The sequence below is a fragment of the Oncorhynchus kisutch genome, linkage group LG16 (genome assembly GCF_002021735.2).
Source record: "Oncorhynchus kisutch isolate 150728-3 linkage group LG16, Okis_V2, whole genome shotgun sequence".
Taxonomy (NCBI): domain Eukaryota; kingdom Metazoa; phylum Chordata; class Actinopteri; order Salmoniformes; family Salmonidae; genus Oncorhynchus; species Oncorhynchus kisutch.
The window spans coordinates 21421595-21437998 of record NC_034189.2 but is presented as its reverse complement, the minus strand read 5'-3'; the positions used below and the strand labels follow the sequence as shown (position 1 = coordinate 21437998).

The 16404-nt window shown below is 44.6% G+C and overlaps 1 protein-coding gene across 1 annotated transcript; it reads right to left on the bottom strand.

The window, feature by feature from the left end:
- Positions 1-1326: 1326 nt before the first annotated feature.
- Positions 1327-15166, bottom strand: LOC109906247 (ephexin-1-like). Its single transcript, XM_031791989.1, has 16 exons — positions 14963-15166; positions 12432-12964; positions 9379-10149; positions 9215-9269; positions 8834-8886; positions 8339-8619; positions 7435-7595; positions 7043-7195; positions 6643-6772; positions 6405-6479; positions 5842-5934; positions 5502-5656; positions 5134-5301; positions 4172-4257; positions 3869-3973; positions 1327-3575 (listed from the first exon to the last, which is right to left on the bottom strand). The coding sequence occupies exons 2-16, from the start codon at positions 12859-12861 to the stop codon at positions 3406-3408; spliced, it is 2886 nt and encodes a 961-aa protein (XP_031647849.1). The 5' UTR covers positions 12862-12964; positions 14963-15166; the 3' UTR covers positions 1327-3405.
- Positions 15167-16404: the final 1238 nt, after the last annotated feature.

Sequence of the window (16404 nt, the reverse complement as noted above, 5' to 3'; positions counted from 1 at the left end):
CATCTGTATTTGGGGACTTTCTCCCATTCTTCTCTGCAGATCCTCTCAAGCTCTGTCAGGTTGGACGGGGAGAGTCACTGCACAACTATTTTCAGGTCTCTCCAGAGATGTTCGATCGGGTTCAAGTCCAGGCTCTGGCTGGGCCACTCAAGGACATTCAGAGACTTGTCCCAAAGCCACTCTTGCGTTGTCTTGGCTCTGTGCTTAGGGTCATTGTCTTGTTGGAAGGTGAACCTTTGCCCCAGTCTGAGGTCCTGAGTGCTCTGGAGCAGGTTTTCAACAAGGATCTCTCTCGACTTTGCTCCGTTCCTCTTTCTCTCGATTCTGACTAGTCTCCCAGTCCATGCCACTGAAAAACATCCCCACAGCATGATGCTGCCACCACCATGCTTCACCGTAGGGATGGTGCCAGGTTTCCTCCAGACGTGACACTTGGCACACATTATTCCATTTCTGTTAGTCGCATGTCTGTGGAACTTGTTCAGTTTATGTCTCAGTTGTTGAATCTTGTTATGTTCATACAAATATTTACAGCTTAAGTTTGCTGAAAATAAACGCAGTTGACAGTGAGAGGATGTTTCTTTTTTTTGCTGAGTTTATATATGCATGAGATATTGCCTCACATGCTGGTCACAAGCAGGAGCTACCCTTCTGAAACCAATTGAATCACTCCACAAACAAACACGTTAGAGTTTTGGTAACAAACCGAACAGTTACCACCACTGTCACATCATTCACCAACATAATTGATTTAGTCTGGATAGTTTTAAGCAGAATGTAGATGCAAGCCTTGTCTTACAGATCCTGCATGGTCTTGCCCCTTCACCTCTATGCCGGCATATCATGCTGAAGGAAAGCACTTCCGGGATAACAAGGGCAGTAAACTAGAGGTGACTGCGTTGTCCCTTTCCGACACCGTAAACTCAGTCAATCGACCTTCTCTGTTAGAGCTATAATATACTTGAATACACTGCCCATGGACTTGAGAAACTGCACTGATTATTGCACTTTTAAATTGAAATTGAAAACATGGCTCAAATCTATCCAAACCTGAGTTATCTGTGGTTCCTCATATGTAAGACGACAGTTGATGATATTGTTGTTGTTGTTAGAATTATATGTTATTGGATGTATTTGTATTTAGTATTTTCTTGTGTGAGTATTTGTAGTGTGACTGTGTAATTTCCCTTACCTGCCCTGGGACTACGGGTGCCAATTAGCTTTTGGCTAACCCTGGCACATTTTATATGGATGTTTCATTATTGTAATATGAATGTGCATGAATAAAATAAAAACACAAATAAATGGTTTAAACCATGACAGAGGTGGGATGAATGTTTGCTATGGAAGCTTCTTTATATTTAACACTGTAAAACATATTCACCACTACATTCATAGCATTATTTAGAGACCTCCCTCTCCAAGTTTGACTTCTGTTGCATTTAGGGGAGCTGAGACCCCCCCCCCCCCCACACACACACACTGTAATTTACACCCTGGTAGTTGGTATTCAGGTTTACCTAATGCAGGAGAGTAAAGTGCTCTACAGGTGTGTGTCTACCTTGCACACACTGAATATGTTAAATGGGGGTGGCAGGTAGCCTGGCGGGTAGGAGCGTTGGGCCAGTCACAAAAAGGTTGCTGGGCCAACTTCAACCAGTAAAATGGTTTTTTGGCTATATTTTTGCTACAGCCTATAACAATGAGCATTAGCATTCTAGCTAACAACCGCTGCATCCAAAATAGTTATTTTGCAAAGCTCACAAACAAATATAACCCTAGCTACTGTTCAAGCAAGAATCAGAACATCATTGTAAGCATATGAGAACTTATATTTAGTTTCAGAAGTAGTAAAACCTTAAATCTAGGCTATGTTGAATGGGCGCAGATGGTGATGGCTTTCTTACTGCCGCCAAGAGTCGCGTGCATCTGGGGGGAAAAAGGGTCTATATGATCCACTAATGCCACCCTCAGGAACAACCACATGGACATAACAGAGGAAAGAATGGTAAATGGAATGGAAGGACTCAATAGGCTACAAATTGAAGGAAACGAACACTAAAGTGACAGATTTAAATGTATGTACAGACGGGTGTCTCCCTATAGTGGCTAATATTTAACATGATACAAATTGTAAAATAAAACAGAGAAAAGCCCTGGCATTACCACAGAGTTTACACCTATGAGGCCTGCTGTAGAATTAACACACATATGGTATCATAATACTAGAGTAGGACTCAACTAGATGTTTCAGCTCTATGTTACCGATATTGCGACTCTACCGTCAAATGTATTCAACCCTGTAGTGATTACGAAACCGCAGCAGTAGGGCACACACACACACACACACACACACACACACACACACACACACACACACACACACACACACACACACACACACACACACACACACACACACACACACAAAAAATATGTTAAAAAAAATAGGTGTACTTATGTCTGAGGGAAATTACTCTACCGGTTCTCCTAGTCTGCCCGTATCTCAGGTATGTTGGTGTTAACTGGAGTATGTGACTGACTGTGTGTTTGGGAGCATTATGGGCTATCAATGCATTCCTGTGATGACTACTGTAGGTTAATCATTGTCTGTTGGCAGTGTGTTACATAATGAAGACATTTTTAGCCACCAACCTGATGATATATGTCGTTTTCTATTGTCACATACACCAGATAGGTTCAGTGAAATGTGTTTTACAAGGTTAGCCATAGTAGTACGACGCCCCTGGAGCAAATTAGGGTTAAGTGGCACGCTCAAGGGCACATTGAAAGACTTTCTCCTTGTTGGCTCGGGTATTCGATCCAGTGACTTTTCAGTTACTGGCCCAATGCTCTAACCACTAGGCTACCTGCTGCCATGGTATACCTGAATCACATATTGTCGCAGGGGCACTTTTCAATTGGGGCTTTCCTTTGGCAGTGTGGGGTTAGGTGCAAGTTCAAACACACACACACACACACACACACACACACACACACACACACACACACACACACACACACACACACCTGTAGGATAATTAAGCAAACTTTACAGGGATAAGTATACTAGGTTCAGAAGAAGTTTCTCATCCTTTTCCTCCTGTAAGACTACATATCATTTCCTGGTTCTTAAAAGTTCCCTAAAGAAACCCTATCCCATAACTTCACCAAATGACTCATTTGAACAAAACAAAACATGCCAATCAAACAATTTGATAAGATAGAGCTCCTCCAAATGCTCCTTATGTCTCCAGCTAAGAGTTCTTCAGGGGAGTATGCATAGCAAGCACTGGTTCACTCTCCCCTATCCAGTTTAATATTCCAGCAACGTTCTAGTGACGTTATGTAAACGTTCGACTGACATTCTGCGGAGTGTCTGTCGATGTTCTCCTGATGTCAACATTACGGGGTAGTCTTGGTCATGTTGTTGGTGACAATGCTGGCGGCCTGAATGACCCGATAGCGTTCTCGAAGGTTCCGCCGCCTCACATGCTCGTTGGTGATCTCTACAGCGTTCTCCACAGGAAACCAACCCTTCTGTCCGTTGGAGAGACGGATCCCCTCGTACCAACCTAGAGGGAGGGGAGGAAGAGGGAGCGGAGCGATAGGATGTTTACATATCAAATCATGCAGAATAACCAACATCACAAATCAATAAACTGCTAGCAGGTACAGTGTTGAATTAGAATTGTCGGGATAAAGATGTACAAAGAGGGGGGTTGAGGGAAAGATGAGAGTTTAATGTATTACTGTGTTATCATTTTATCAAGTAAAACATTATTTTTTTCTGGTTTGTAAAATATAGTGCTACCCAGTATCCTAAACCAACCACGGGTCGGGACATTTGTTTTCTGCCGGGTCTTACCCTCGTTGGTCTTGCGCACCACGTTGATGATCTCAGTGGCTTCTAGGTTGAGCTCATCAGCCTGCTGAGCAACATACTGCTCCACACACTGCACCTGAGGACAGTCTGAGGACAGAGACAAGACTAAATATCAACAAACCGAACAATTATAAACCACAAGTGCAAATAGCACAAAGTGTGTCCATGTAAGGTAAACTGAGGATAGATGTCAGTGTTGATGGTTGAATTTAGCCCAGTCACTACAAGCTGCCTTACTGCAGCTAATTATAGGTTGTGTGTCACCAAGCTAAACCAGTCGCTCACCCCAGTCCTCATAGACAACCTCCTCCTTGTCCCCATCAGGTTTCATGGGGTCAGGGAACGCTGCTATCCACCGGTGCAGGTCAGACCTGAGAAGAATGGATGAGGGGAAAAGAAAGGCAAGAAGAGAAAAGGAGAGAGAATGGACATGTGAAACAGACCATAGAGACACACACACAAATACCACATCTGTAAACAAAAATAGGTGTACTTATGTCTGAGGGAAAATACTGTACCAGTTCTCCTAGTCTGCCCGTATCTCAGGTATGTTGGTGTTAACTGGAGTATGTGGCTGACTGTGTGTTTGTGAGCATTATGGGCTGTCAATGCATTCCTGTGATGACTACTGTAGGTTAATCATTGTCTGTTGGCAATGTGTTACATAATGAAGACATTTTTAGCCACCAACCTGATGATATATGTCGTTTTTTATTGTCACATACACCAGATAGGTTCAGTGAAATGTGTTTTACAAGGTTAGCCATAGTAGTACTACGCCCCTGGAGCAAATTAGGGTTAAGTGGCACGCTCAAGGCCACATTGAAAGACTTTCTCCTTGTTGGCTCGATCCAGTGACATTTCAGTTACTGGCCCAATGCTCTAACCACTAGGCTACCTGCTGCCATGGTATACCTGAATCACATATGCTCTTTCACTTCCTCTCGCGCTTTCTACCTCTTCTTCTGTCGCTTTCTGTCTCTCTTCAACATCTCTACGGAACCTCTCTCTGCCTTTCTGTACTGTTTCTCTCTCATTACGGGGTATTATGTGTAACATACGCACCATACACATGTACACATGGTTTTATTTCTCTCTCTCTCTCTTTCTTTCTCTCACACACACACACACACACACACACACACACACACACACACACACACACACACACACACACACACACACACACACACACACACACACACACACACACACACACACACACACACACTGTGTGAACTACTCACTGTGAAGGGGCCTTCATCAGTCTCTCCATCATGCGTCCCTGGTGGTTCTCCAGTAGAGTCAGACAGAAGCAGTGTTCATAGCTAGGGTTGGAGACCTGGTCGTCTCCTATTGGCTGAACCTGGACCAGGGTGCGGTGGGCGTGGTCCAACACCACGAAACGCTCTGAACTAGCAGGGATGAGAGGAGGAACCAAACACATTGAAGGCAGTCTAGGATGAGTCCTAGAATGTATGAATGTAGAGCCATCCTCTACTCTAGCACAACATTTGCTTATAAATGATTTGTGAATCATTGATGAGGGATAAAGGCCTTAGGAAGGTTTATAAAGGCTTCATAAAGCCTTATGAACACCATATGGGGGACTCACCCCTTCTTGGTGGCGATGATGAGCAGGTCGTTGAAGAGGAAGAGGTAGACGGGGGTGAACTTGTGACCCAGGTTGAAAAGGGTGCTCCCTTTGGCCATCTCCTGTAACTCCCCACGCTTCTCCAAGACACGGGTTTGGGAAATGATGGGGATGGCCTGATAGAGAGGGAGGGAAAGAGAGGTGGAGAGGATAGATGGAGAGAAAGGGAGAAGGGGGATAGATTGAGAGAGGGGGGTAGAAAGAGAGAGAGAGAAATGTATAAGAATCAAGCTGAAAGGGATAGGGTTCTAGTGTATTTGGGTGGTGAATTAACTGACTGACTGACTGATTAATTGATTACCTTGAGCTTGTCAAACTCCAACGTCTTGGAGAGGTGGATCAGCTCTTCCACCTGTTTCATCTTTCCTACCTGGGTGTTGCACTCCTCTATGATCTGAGACAGAGGGATAGAAAGAGGAAGACAGAGAGAGACAAAAACAAAGAGAAATTGTGTGAGAAAAAGAACAAGAGACGGAATGAAAGAGACCTCTTGGCAGCTCCTCCACGTTTCCTTTCACACAGGCATGTGGAACAATCCACATAACCCTTCTCTCATGTCATGAAAATCCATGTTCCTCTATTTCACAAGTGTATCACGTTCATCTCTTTTTCAAGAGGTTCCTGCTCTACTTGAATAACATTAGCTGGTACTCCAGTGTCAGACAGTCTTCATCTCTCTCAACCTGTACTTGGTCATATTGTCTGCGGTGACACAATAGGACATCAATCCCACACGAAAGACCAGGGGACTGGCGTCATTGTTCCATAATTCCAGACTGGTGTGGACCACTGCTCTAGAATGGAACAGTCAGAATGTCTGTGGACGGGCAGACGGATGGGTGGAAAGACGAAAGGTGCGGTTACCTTAGAAACAGAGTCCAAGGCGTTGGAGGCAGTCTGCTCTTCTTTCGTCCCCAAATGTGTTCTCTTCAGGATGTTCTGATAAACAACAACCACAAGCCATGTTATACAAGACAAACAAACAAGACAAACAAAAAAAGTATAAAATCATAAGGTTTATCGCTTTTCCCTACGATCACACTATGTTGTAGTCCACATCACAGCGGCCCACAACAACTACAGTTACCATGATGCCCCTCACCTCGATGAGTATCTTGATGCGTGTGATTCGCTGGAAGGGCAGCAGCAGGAAGGACATGAATGGCAGCCTCTGGCACTGAGGAGACTCCTGCAGACGGGTGATGACCGTGGCAAAGTCCACATTGGTTTTCCTGTGGGGACAAACACATCATTCAGGACCCCCTCCTCCTCTGGTTGAATCAATTGTCAGACCAAGAGGCCTCTGAGTAGGTTTGCAGAATTCTGGTAACTTTCCAAAAATTCCAGTTGGAAGATTCCTAGAATCAGGATGGAGTAAGCAGAAAAAGAAAAAAATCTGGGAATCCTCCAACAGGGATTTCAGGAAAATCTGGGAATTCTGGGTGAAATTGCCAACATTTTGCAACCCTACCTGTTAGACCCAGTAATTAAGCCAGTCTTACATGAGGGAGGTGTAAGTCTTATCCTGGTAGATTTGGTTGCGGACGTAGTCGATGTAGACCGGGAAGTTGTGCTGAGCATGGAAATGGATGATGTCACAGATGTCGGAGAACACCAGACTCTCTTCCTTACGGTTCACTAAGGCCATCAGAAAACTAATGGGGGGGGGGGAAGATTTACAAAGGTCAAAGGTTATTTTTGATTTCCATTAAGGAGTTTATTAACACAACGAAACAGTGAGGGAGGAACATTTTTATTTACATTAAAGTTGGGCTACAACAAAACCCTCCACATGCTGCTGATTCAAGTCATCACTCCTTCCTTACTCTGACTCCCCACTGTTTTAGCCAAGTACCACTCTCTAGCCATCCCTCCATTCCTCCCTCTCTCTCACCTCTCGCTGACCTCCAGGACTCGCAGAACATTGGAGAAGAGAGTCTTCCTGTCCCGGATGATCAGCACCTCCTCCAGCTCCCGGGATTCCAGGAAGTGTTCATTGAGAACGCGTAGGGAACGCACGTACGACGCTTCCGATGTCAACACCTCAAACATACTCTGAGGGGAGAGAGACAATGGGATGGTGAACTTCTAATTCATACAGTACAATCAGCCCATCACTGAAATATCCCAAGACATACAATATGGGCTGATTAATATGGCCACATTTCTGTACTGAATTTTCAATTGATGGTAACTGCAGACATTCAGTCCATTAAGGTGAAATTCAGTCAACTAAAATATCAATAATTCACTTTACTTGATGACTGAAAAACCCAAGTATGGATAACTGTATATGTGGAATGTGTCTGAAAGTGGGCAGGGCAAAATAAATGGGTGGATCATCAGCAAATGGTGTAACTGATTGGTTAAATGGTTTTGATTAAGCTGTGTTGTTTTTCATTTCTTAACGCATTTTCATTGTTCAGTTCCTGTGTGGTGATACTGGTGCTTTTTCAGGATTGATGGTTTGTTTTTACGTAGCAGGTTACGAGAACTAACGTAGCAGGTTAGGAGAATTAAAGTAGCAGATTAAGGTAACAGGTTAGGAGAATGAGGTTAAGGTTAGGAAAAGGGTTAGGGTTAGGCTTAGCTAAAATGCTCTCACAGTTGCAGCCACGCAAAACTGCCCTGAGTGGCAACAAATGTGGCAAATTAGTTGCTTGCTTTTTATATACCCACTTCTGTTGATACGCCTGTTTATGTTGACACACCCATGTTCTGGCAGCCATGCCGTTAACTGTGAAAAGCTGAGCCATAAATTGCATTTGCTTCTCTATTCTCATTCCCCCCCCCCTCACCTCCTGGTACTTGCACTGTGCAGGGCTGAGGGTCTCCAGCACCCCACTTTTCCGTACTTCTGGTAGGTCCTGCCACAGGGTGCTCTGGCCCAGGGTGGGCAACGGAATAGTGGCACTGGGTGCCCCATTGCCATTGCCCACCGCCCCCACGCCCACTCCACCCCGGCGTGCAGTCCAGTCCATGTGGTAGTCAGCGCTGGCCTTGCTGGTGTTGCGGCACACCGTCTGGCGCCGGATCTCCTTGTGGATGACGGTAGCACGGTACGTCTGGTACAGAGGCACTGAGGGGTCAAAGGGCAAAGGTCAAACGCTAAAAAGGATGAGGTTTAAATATGTGTGGTATTACTCTATGGGTGACCCTCAAACAATGATGATGGACCAAGAATGCTCTGTTCCTTTGGTCTAATGTTACACCTATAGTTCTGTAACCTGATTCATGCATGACTGATATTTTGGGTGCTTTTTGGTTGTGTCAGGGGTGTCAGGTAACCTTACCATCCAGCTGTCTGGACTCCCAGGCAATAAAGCATCCTCTCCTGAGAGGGGCACTGGGAAGAAGAAGAGCAGGGTGTTATATAACTGACTGAGCTGGACAATGAATGAGTGAAAAATAGGTCTGGTTCTAACACTTTAAACATGCTTCCTTCATTCCTCCCCTCCTTTCGGTAATCACTGATAAGTGATTGGACAAATGAAACCCTATCACCGACACCAATCCAACCCTCTCTGATCTGTGGTCACTTACAGGAAGGAAGGAAGATTTTCAGCAGGGCCAAAACGAGACATGGGAGATGAGAGTACAACAGGAAATATGGAGGTCATCAGAAGAGACATAAGAGGAAGAAATAGAAGAACCTCGGGGATGAGTGAGCTCACCTGTCTTCTTCTGTGTCCTTCTCCTCTCCTTCAGCACTTCCATCCTCCTCGTGTTCTAGAGGGAGACACAAAAGCATGAACAATATACCTTTTTCTATTGTATGACCTCTCACTATAAAGGATGTCAGAAAACAGGTTTATTGCATGTTTACTTTTATAGCGACCTTTTATAGCTTGCTTGACGGAATGGACGGAGATGCCTGTCTTGGGGGGCTGAGGTGGGGGGACTCTGTTGCCCGCCCGGTGGAGTACTTTGGGACTGGCGGAAGGATTGGGGGGTGAGGGGCGCAGGGAGCACCATTCCTCCGCGGTGGGCTGGGGCAAGGCGATACCCCCCCTGGGAATGGGCATGAGGTTGTGGCCGGGTGTTTTGGACTTGTCCTGGGCGAGAGATACCCGAGGTGGGATAGCCACGGAGGCATCCTCAGTAGTCTGGGTTTGGGATGGGTCCGAATCGGACTGGACCGAAGTGTTGTCCTCCGAGTTGCTGGAGGACAGTTTTGACCAATGGACAGGTTTCTGAACCTTGATAAGGGGAATGTCCAGTTCTTGACAGATCTTTCTAGGTGTTGGATCCACCATTAGTAGAGTAGTTTCATATATAGACTCTTCCTCCTCCTCTATAGAAGCTTTAAAATGGCTTGGGAAAGATTGGGTCTGTTTAGGGGGGGTGGGGGGGCATTTTATGGCCAAGGAGGTCCCCTCCCCTCCACTCTCTTCCTCCTCTCTTTCCAGCTTAACCTCCTCCTCCTTTTCATCTTCTTTCTCTTCCTCATCGATGGGCACCCATACCAGCTTCATGCCGGGCATGTGGACGTGGCAAACACAGCTGCATTCCCAGTCAAAGCATGGGTTAAGGGGCGTGTCTGAACCGTGCTCCGCCTCTGCTTCCACTCCTCCAATCAGCTGTCGCTCTACCTCCTTTCCGCCAGGGGCTGATGGGAGAGGGAAGGACACATATCACTAAATTAGCATTAACAGAACATCACTTTTTACATCCACTGTTTGCTTAGATATTTGCAGTAATGGGAAATTAGCAAAGCATCAGAAATAATAATTTTTGTTTTGTTTTGTTTGGCTTTATTGTTAAAAGGAACCCCAAGAACTAGGGATCACTTTCTCTGTTGACCCGTGAACCTTGGCAGACTTAAACCCTTTATGGCGTTCACTGATCAATGTGAATGTGTTGCTTCCTGCCTAGAATGTTCCTACATCTGAATTATATGATAGCAGGGCATATCCCTTTCACTGTGTGTGCGTGTGTGTGTGCGTGTGCGTGTGTGTGCGTGCGTGCGTGCGCGTGTGTGTGCGTGCGCGTGTGTGTGCGTGCGTGCGTGTTTCTCTTTCTGTGTCCTGATTGACCTCAGTTCTCTAGGGAAAGGTAACAAAAGAAAACACCACCCCGACATTTTAGTCCATTGTTGACATAGTCCCACAAGTTTTCAAGATATGTACATATCAAAATACAGAAATCAATCAGGAAGTCTCCAGTGCCTGAACAGTAAAGATTGACGTGGTAGAAGCAGTCTGATGACCGTGTCATAGCATAGTTAAGAGATGAGTGAAATTATGTCACGTGGTCCTGTCTGGCTCAGGTGGTAGAGCATAGTGCTTCCACCTCCAGGGTTGTGGGTTTGATTCCCAGGGCCACCCATACGTAAAATGTATGTATGCGTGCATGACTAAGTTGCATTGGATAACAGTGTCTGCTAAACGGCATATATTATTACTTGGGAATGTGTGCGTTTTGGTTTACTATCTTTGAGGGGACCTGAAGTCCTCACAAGGATAGTAAAGCAAGGAAAAGTGGGACAAGTGGGAACATTTCACCGGTCCCCACAAGGAAAAAGTATATTTTAGAGGTTAGGGTTACAATTAGGGTTAGGTTTAGGCGTTTGGGGTTAAGGTTAGGGATTATGGAAAATAGGATTTTGAATGGGAATCAATTATTTGGTCCCCACAACGATAGAAAACCGATGTGTGTGTTTGTTGTCTTAGCCAAATTAACATCATTCTTATTTTCATAATACACAGTTCTGCTTTGTCAGATAAACGTAGGGAGGTATTATCAAGTTGTTTAGCTTCATGAGCATTTAATACTAACAGGAAACAGCCAAAAATGTGAATCTATTTTGATGTTTGTTTGTTCTTTTTTTGTTGTCAGAAATGCTATCAGCTCCTTATTTTCTTTCCCTCTGCAACAGTAGAAACAGTGAGACCCTCTTCAAGGCCTTTAAGCAGTGCAGTCTTAGACAGGGAGCCTCTGGCCCTCTCCCTGTCTTTCATTTCCTCTCGCGCTCTCTCCTCTTCTTCTGTCGCTTTCTGCCTCTCTTCGACGTCTCTATGTAACCTCTCTCTGCCTCTCTGTACCCGTTTTTCTCTCTCTCTTTCTCGCTCTCTCTGTCTGGCACACACACACACACACACACACACACACACACACACACACACACACACACACACACACACACACACACACACACACACACACACACACACACACACACACACACACACACACACTCACTTCTCTTCCCAGAGTGTGTTGGAGTACAGCCAGTCTGTTTCAGTAGACCTGCTTTACCTATACAGAGCTGTGTTTACCTACTGTATACAGGTGCTTCTGTCTGTTAGGGTAGTCAGATCACGTGGTCTAGCCACACCCGTTTGTCTCTAGGTTAGGTGAAAACAGGTGTCCCCCCTCACGGCCTCAGGGACTAGGCAACACACACGAGCAGAGATTCCGCTCTCAAAGGAACATACCGCACATACTGCACTCGCATGTGACATACGGTGACGTTTGCTGCATATGGTTGACATCAAACTGACAAAAGAAATGTGTAGAGGTACATGAAACCTGTCAATGATTGTTCCATTCAAATTCCAAACATGTTGTTTTGTTAACCTGCCACCCCCAGGTCTAGCTTGTGGGGTTGGGCTGGAAGTGTTGTTCATGCTTTCGGAGGATATGTTATGAAAGTGATTATGTCACGTGTTGCTTGACAACACTTGATTAATGAACACCCATGGGATAGCTCATTTGGGAACAATACAGTTCATTTTGTAGCTCTCTCTCCGCAATGCTTGCCTTGTAGAAATGTAGGCTACATTGGTAATGCTAACAAATTATCAGTCCCTATCATAACATATTTTTGTGAGAGGACTCATACAAATGAATATTGATTAATTCATTGATTGATATACTGACTGACTCTACCTGATCGACTGACTGTGATGCCATTTCCCTCCTCTCCTCCAGGGGTCTCTCTTTTGGCCTGCCACAGGATCCGGCTCCTATTCATGGGCAGTGGAGGAGCCTGGTCTGGACCCCCAGACTGCTGGACAGAGTGCCAGGTCGGTTTGGGTTTGACTGTGGGGGCCCTCCTGGGCCCCCGGGTCCGGAGAGTTGGATTGGTGGTTAGTTTAGCATCTCCACTGGTGGTTGGTGTAGTCTCTGGGTGGCTGAACTTACTCACAATGCTGTTGACTTTCCCCCCCGAATTGTGGTCTGTGCTGCCCATCTCTCCGAGCTGGGAGGGGGTGGAGGGGGCTCCATTGGAGGGAGGGTTTTTCCTAGAGATGGGGGGCCGGGGTTTGGCCTCTGGTCTGGGGGGTAAGGGGGACGTGAAGTGTTCCGGGAAAGACATGTTGAGGGGTTTAGACTGGTCTGTATTTTTGGGGCTATTCCAATCTGAGCCCTGACCTATCAAAGGTCAAGTCAAGAGGTCAGTTTGGGCATGTCATTTTCACCTGAAGAGGAAAGAGAGAGAGAGAAAGTCTGAATACAGCCGGTCTGAATGATGGCAGTCTGACAGAGTTTCTAATTATTAGTGTCATTATACTGTTTTATTTTGTTCTCAGGTACGATATCAAATCAGGTCAAAGTTTATTTTGTAGCAGTTTATCGGATGTTATAGCGGGTGCAGCGAAATGCTTGTGTTACGAGCTTCTAACGGTGTGGTAAACATGTCAAACAATTACACAGATAATGTTCCAAAGCTAGAAACAAGAAATATGATGTGCGGCAAGACAACCATTGTATGAATTCATTATGACAGCAATACAACTTTTCATACACACAGAGCGTCATTCTGCAATTCTGTCCTCTAATAGTCTTCCTCTAATCCTCTAATAAGTCTTTCTCTGTAGCTGCAGAAGAGATCCTCAAGTGAAAGAAAGGAATGAAGACTTGGACTCGAAAGAGGCACACCTTCCAGAGACATTCACAACAGGTTGAATTCCAGAAAATTCTATACCTACCGCACCCATAGGATTGAGCAATAACTATCACTCTGAAAAAGCAGCTGAGGAATGATGATAAAGCTATAGGACAGCTTGGCATTATAAAATGCAAAAGGAGGCAGCATTGTCACGATCGTAGGGATTCGTATATCTTGCTTCCCTTGGCGGCAGGTAGCCTCGTTGTTAAGAGCGTCCTGCCAGTACTGATCGGTTGCTGGTTTGAATCCCATAGCCAGCATGCTGGAACAATCTGCTGTTCTGCCCTTGAGCAAGGCAGTTACCCCCAAGAACAGCTGCTCCCTGGGTGCTGATGATGTCAATTAAGACAGGCCCTTGCACCTCTTCGATTCAGAGGTGTTGGGTTAAATGCAGAAGACACATTTTGGTTAAATGCATTCAGTTGAACAACTGACTTGATATCCCCTGGCCTGTAGGCCTACTTGTTGATCAGTTTCAGGACTGGCCCAGACTTGTAGTTATTATCCTACAGGTGTGTGTGTGTGTGTGTGTGTGTGTGTGTGTGTGTGTGTGTGTGTGTGTGTGTGTGTGTGTGTGTGTGTGTGTGTGTGTGTGTGTGTGTGTGTGAGCGAGCGAGCGAGAGCAACCCAGCAAATTCAGTGAGTGACATACCCCCCTAGGTATTAATAGTTGAGTTACAGTAGTTCAACACAGTTTTATCTTGCAAGTATGCCACCTTGAACTTGAACAATTTTACAGTTTTCAACTCTCTGACAACAGAGGTTACATAAGTAGGTTTAACGATAGGCAACTCAACAATAAACAACTCAACAATAAAATATCCTTAATGCCGGAGTCCATTCATCCATCGAAATCATGATCTGGAATTTGGTGTGCAAATATGCAAATACCTGACTACGCTGCATTTTTTTTTTTTTAAACCTCCCGCTTTGGGCTGGATGTGTAGTTCATACATGTATAATGAGAATTCTCATGTCTACATATATATATGAGAGAGAGAGAGAGAGAGAGAGAGAAGATCGGATGAGATTGGGACATCTCTGTACTGTTTTGGGATGGATCATGTGGTCATGTACTTTGGCCAGTAAAAACACATCATGTTTTAATCATGTTCCATGCATTAATGCACTCTGAACCTAGCTCGACCACAAGTAGTAAGTTACAGTAAGAACCCCTTTGCAGCAGTGAGACATGATTTGTCACATTCACTACATTCATACTAAACAGCGGACGGGATTTATACCACCGTTTTGTTTTCCGACATTCTATAAAAATGGAAAATGATGTCATGAACAAATGATGAATTTCATTGAGACCAAAACTGCAAAGCCTCGGTTTTTATTCAGCATATACTTCCGATGAGTTAGCCACAGATGTTGCAATATTCAACCATAGCAATGACTTATCATCAGCCTGTGTAGTAAAGCTTCTCTTTTTAAGGAGGTTATTGCTTTGCTCTCTGTATCTTCAGAAATGAGATCAGTTGAGAACTGAGATCATACATTTGTAAAGATTCCAATGGCTCACCTGTACGCATGGTTGGGAGTCAATTCCAGTCCGTTTGAGGTATTAATCGAGTTGTCCATCATTCTCTATAAATACATCAAATCCATTCAGGAAATATCTATATCGGCAACTACAACATCCTGAATCGATTGTGTTGCAATCTTGTGTTCTGCCTTTAACAGTTTCAACAATGCTGTGTCCTCAGTGTTTGTCTCTGACTTAGTCTTTCTGTTGAAGCTTTTTGTCAAAAACAGCACTGGCTAGTCAGACAGGTTTGTGACGTGGCGAGGTTGTTTTACTTGTATGAACAGTCACTCAGCCTTGTACAAGAGAATGGGTGTCAATCACTTTTTTTTGACAGAATCCCTTTTGAATTGAAACAAGACTTTATGTACCTGTTTGGAAGAAGTGGTCAGAAAGGTACTTTTTGGACCCGGTTGACACACAACGTGCACTTGAATACAGGGCGTGTGGCATTTCAATCAGAAATAGAATTCACAGAATGGACCTATCCCTTCAGACCACTGCAATTGAAATGTTTTAACGTCAAATTACTACCACAAAGATGACCGCCGGTCCACCCACCGTCGAATGTCAAATTAAATGTCTATTCTGTTATCTATATCTCTATGATTCCAATAGGTTTCCTATGGAGGGTTGACATCTCAACCGTTTACCTTTTCCAGTGATGAAGACATGGATGTCTCATGGTATGATGGGGTACGCAAAATGTTTCAACTTTGAGCACCTTTATCTTGACAGTCTTGGCATTCAGGTCCAAAAAGTTACTCTCTGAGCGCTTCTACACTGGGAAAATATGTATGGAAGGTGCTACACGGTGCTGCTGCTTCCGTTCCCGTCCGGCTGCCACCAGTCCATCATCTAACACTCATCTCTTCCTTCCTTCTTTCTCCTATACAAGTTTTGTGGGTACAGTCAGCACTGTAGTTGTTGACTGAGTACCCTCTGACTATCTCTAGGGCCGGGACGATACAAGTATTGCGATACTCGTTAGCATCGTGCAAGAAAACAAAACAGGAACCGGATTTAAGTTATTTGTTGGAAACAAGCATCATTATGTTGTCATCTAGTCACATTTGTTAATTTTTCAAGCTATAGCACAAAACATTTTTTTTTACATACATCAGGTTTTTCAAGGACCAAAGAGTTTGGTCTGCTTTGTGTTTTCCTTTTTGACATGGAAAAAATATTGTGATACTGGTATGGTCACAGCCCTAACCATCTCATTATATGCTTTAGCCTCAGGTTCTGACCAACAATGGAAGTAGGGGTAGCTGCTTGTGAACATAAACAAATAACTGATAGACAACACAGTACTCATTATGGCTCCTTAAATGTACACCCCTCCGCCTGTCTGTGACCAACCATCAACATGGATAACCATTGTCCGTCCTTGCCTTCTGACCTGTTTCAGTCAATAGCAGCCTTCTCCGTGTTTCAGG

Excerpts from the sequence above, each read along its gene's own strand:
- LOC109906247 (XM_031791989.1), bottom strand. The coding sequence starts at position 12,861 with ATGTCTTTCCCGGAACACTTCACGTCCCCCTTACCCCCCAGACCAGAG. Across the intron at positions 6,480-6,642 it reads GCATCAAGATACTCATCGAG|AACATCCTGAAGAGAACACA; the intron begins GTGAGGGGCATC and ends GTTGTTTATCAG. Across the intron at positions 5,657-5,841 it reads TGGAGTTTGACAAGCTCAAG|GCCATCCCCATCATTTCCCA; the intron begins GTAATCAATTAA and ends CCTCTCTATCAG.